Below are 3009 nucleotides of genomic sequence, written 5' to 3' on the forward strand. Positions count from 1 at the left end.
AAATTTAAAAATAAAAAAAATAAACTTTAAATAAAAAAATTAGGTAAATGTGCTTAGAGTGTTGTGGCATATAATTTTAAAGTTCCATGGAAAAAGAAAAACTTTGTAAAATTATAATTATAAACAATAGATAATTGTAGTATGAGTAGCAATGATAAATTTTTAACTGCAAGTAAAACACTAAGATAAATATATTAGTTTATCACACTTATTTTGACATTGCTTAGTAATTTGAAATGTTAAAGGCATCAAATGAATAAATTTCTTCACATCAAATGGCTGTTATAGAGACACTGAGCAATTTCTTTTCCTTTGAAATGGGAGCTTTCCAAGACCCTTGTTTCCACAGGAAATTCCAGTGAGTGTTCCCCACAATCAATGACCTATTCAAGAAAAAAATCTTTTTTTTTTCTTTTAAGATGAAAAAGTGTATATTTGGAATTAGCCAGCTGGACTCAGTTTAAATGATCCCAATTTTGTTGGCAACATCCACAGCTTCATAATCGGGAGCCAACCGAACATCCACCTTCTTCTCTCTGTCAGGCTTTATGAGGGTGTTGACTTTGGCCACATCAATGTGATAGAGTTTCTTCACAGCCTGTTTGATCTGGTGCTTGTTGGCCTTGACGTTCATAATGAACAAAAGTGTGTTGTCGTCTTCTGTCTTCTTCATGGCTGACTCAGTGGTCAGGGGGAATTTGATGATGGCATAGTTGTCTAGCTTGTTTCTCTGGGGCACACTCTTCCCAAGGTATTTGGGCTGCCTTCGGATCCGCAGGGTCTTGGGCCACCGGAAGGTGGGTGACGTGCGGATCTTCTTTTTGTGGCTGTGGACCCCTTTCAGCATGGCCTTCTTGGCTTTCAAGGCCTTCGCTTTGGTGTCGGCTTTGGCAGGGGCTGGAGGTTCCTTCTTCGCTTTGGGCTCCATCTTGGCCAAAAGCAAGAAACAAACTTTTTTAAATGCAATCTTCCTAAAATTTGTAAAGAAAGTATTTTGGGTTCAAAATTAACATTTCATTAAAAAGTCCAAAGAATGGCCATTGGGTATAATCACAAAATGACAGACTATTAAATAACTTTCTCTCCCCTCTCCGTGTGTGTGTGTGTGTGTGTGTGTGTGTGTGTGTGTATGTGTGTGTGTGTGTGTGTGCGCGCACACACATGAATACAGAAAACAGAGGGTAATTTTTTTTTTTAATACAAAGTCTCTCACTGAACCCAGATTGACCAGGTTGCCAGACTAACAGAGCTTCACTAACCCTCTATTTCTGTCTCTTCAGAGTTGGGATTAAATCATGCACCATGAGCCTAGCATTTAGTGGGTGCTAGGCATCAGAATTCCTGTCCACATGCCTGCTAAGTATATTGATAAACAACTAAGACATCTCTCCAATCTGCCAAAGGGAGTTATGGTTGTATGTCCAACATTTCTATAATTTAAACTTTTCATTTTTTTCACAAGCACTTCCTTACTCCCACATCCAAATTTTCCATGAATAGTAATTTTGTACTAGAATATGGAATCCTTGAGACTTCCAGGAAATCTACACAATTTTGCCTCCCATTCTAGGATACTATTTTCTATAAGGGCATGGAAAATATAATTTCTTAAAGTTGAAATTTAATCAACATTCTCCATTTTGAAGCTGAATGTTGGCATTATCTTTTGTCAGCAAAGTAGACTTGCATGCTGCCAGCCAGATTATTTCATGGTTGGTTAATTATATAGTGCTTTGCATCTCTGCATTTGGCTATCTTAGTCAGTAGCAATTACTACACTAATGATAGACAGAGTGTTTTGCATGATGCAGAACATCCCTTTAAAAACTTGTATGATGAATTCTTGTGAAATCACTCCCTATATTCTCAGTACCAGCTTTATGGTAAAGTCTTTATTATTTCCTATTGGCAGATGAAGTCAGAATGTTTCAAATGCTTTTCTGAAGGTTTTGCCATTTTGAAGCATGGGTAGCTTGAACTGTGTTGTTTCTCTCATTGCTATTTTATAGCAAATTCTGAGATAAATGAAATATATATTTAGGAAATTATGTATAGTAAAACCAGGAAGAAAGCTGAAAAAAATAACCACAGCTATATTTTCCCTTTCAGCTATACAAATGCCAATTAAGTTTATTACATCAAGCTCAACCCTTCCAATATTGATTATCCTTAATTTATGAGTTATATTATCACATCATATCATTACTGGCTAAGTGCTTCTCCCTACATGCTTGCCACATTTGTTTGTTCCTCTATAAACTACAAAAGATTCAATGCAAACTTTTAAAAATCATTTAATTGATCATGGGTTATTAGCCATTTATCCTATAATAAGCTATTTTTGAAGTATTACAACAATTTTGTAATTTTCACTGATGTTTTAGGTTTACCCAGACACTCCCTCCCCAACCTAAATTCCTAATCCAGTACACAAATGTGGGCCTGGCCTGAAGCTAAGAAGGAGTTGAAGCATGACTAAATCCTCTGATTTTTCAATCCTGAGAGCAGCAGGAGTTTGGCTGCTCCCAGCCTTGTTTAGGCACCCACAGACTCCAATCTATTTACCTTCTCTTAGTTCATTGCCCTGGTGCATGTAGTGACTGATTAAGTAATGAATTCCCAACCGTACCAGGACCGGTTGCTGTATCTGACCTTTGTAACATCCTGGGCTGGGCTTCCCTGCTGCTCCTAAGTATACAAATAAAGAACTTTCAATGTGTTCTTGCCCCAGTTTATAACATAGGAGCACATGAATCCAAAAGGCCATTCTTGCTGGGGGAAAACTATCCCCTGTCCAGTCCTAGTAATCTAGCTGTTCTCTAACTTGTTCTCTTGAGTGATCTTCTCTATCAGGCTGACAACTGCTCAGGATGCTTCCTTCGGTAGGCCATGCTTGGCCTGTTCCTGTCCCACACGAGTGTAAGGCTACCTGTTAAAGCAGGACTTGAGTCCAGCACAGGAACACCAAGGTTACACACATACACACACAGATATTCACACCAAAAATGC

General features: G+C 38.0%; 1 protein-coding gene across 1 annotated transcript; it reads right to left on the minus strand.

The window, feature by feature from the left end:
• Nucleotides 1-439: 439 nt before the first annotated feature.
• LOC127230478 (60S ribosomal protein L23a-like) lies at nt 440-928 on the minus strand. The gene has a single exon (XM_051195770.1). The coding sequence runs from the start codon at nt 926-928 to the stop codon at nt 461-463; it is 468 nt and encodes a 155-aa protein (XP_051051727.1). The 3' UTR covers nt 440-460.
• Nucleotides 929-3009: the final 2081 nt, after the last annotated feature.

The sequence above is a fragment of the Phodopus roborovskii genome, unplaced genomic scaffold (assembly GCF_943737965.1).
Source record: "Phodopus roborovskii unplaced genomic scaffold, PHOROB, whole genome shotgun sequence".
In the NCBI taxonomy this organism is placed as follows: domain Eukaryota; kingdom Metazoa; phylum Chordata; class Mammalia; order Rodentia; family Cricetidae; genus Phodopus; species Phodopus roborovskii.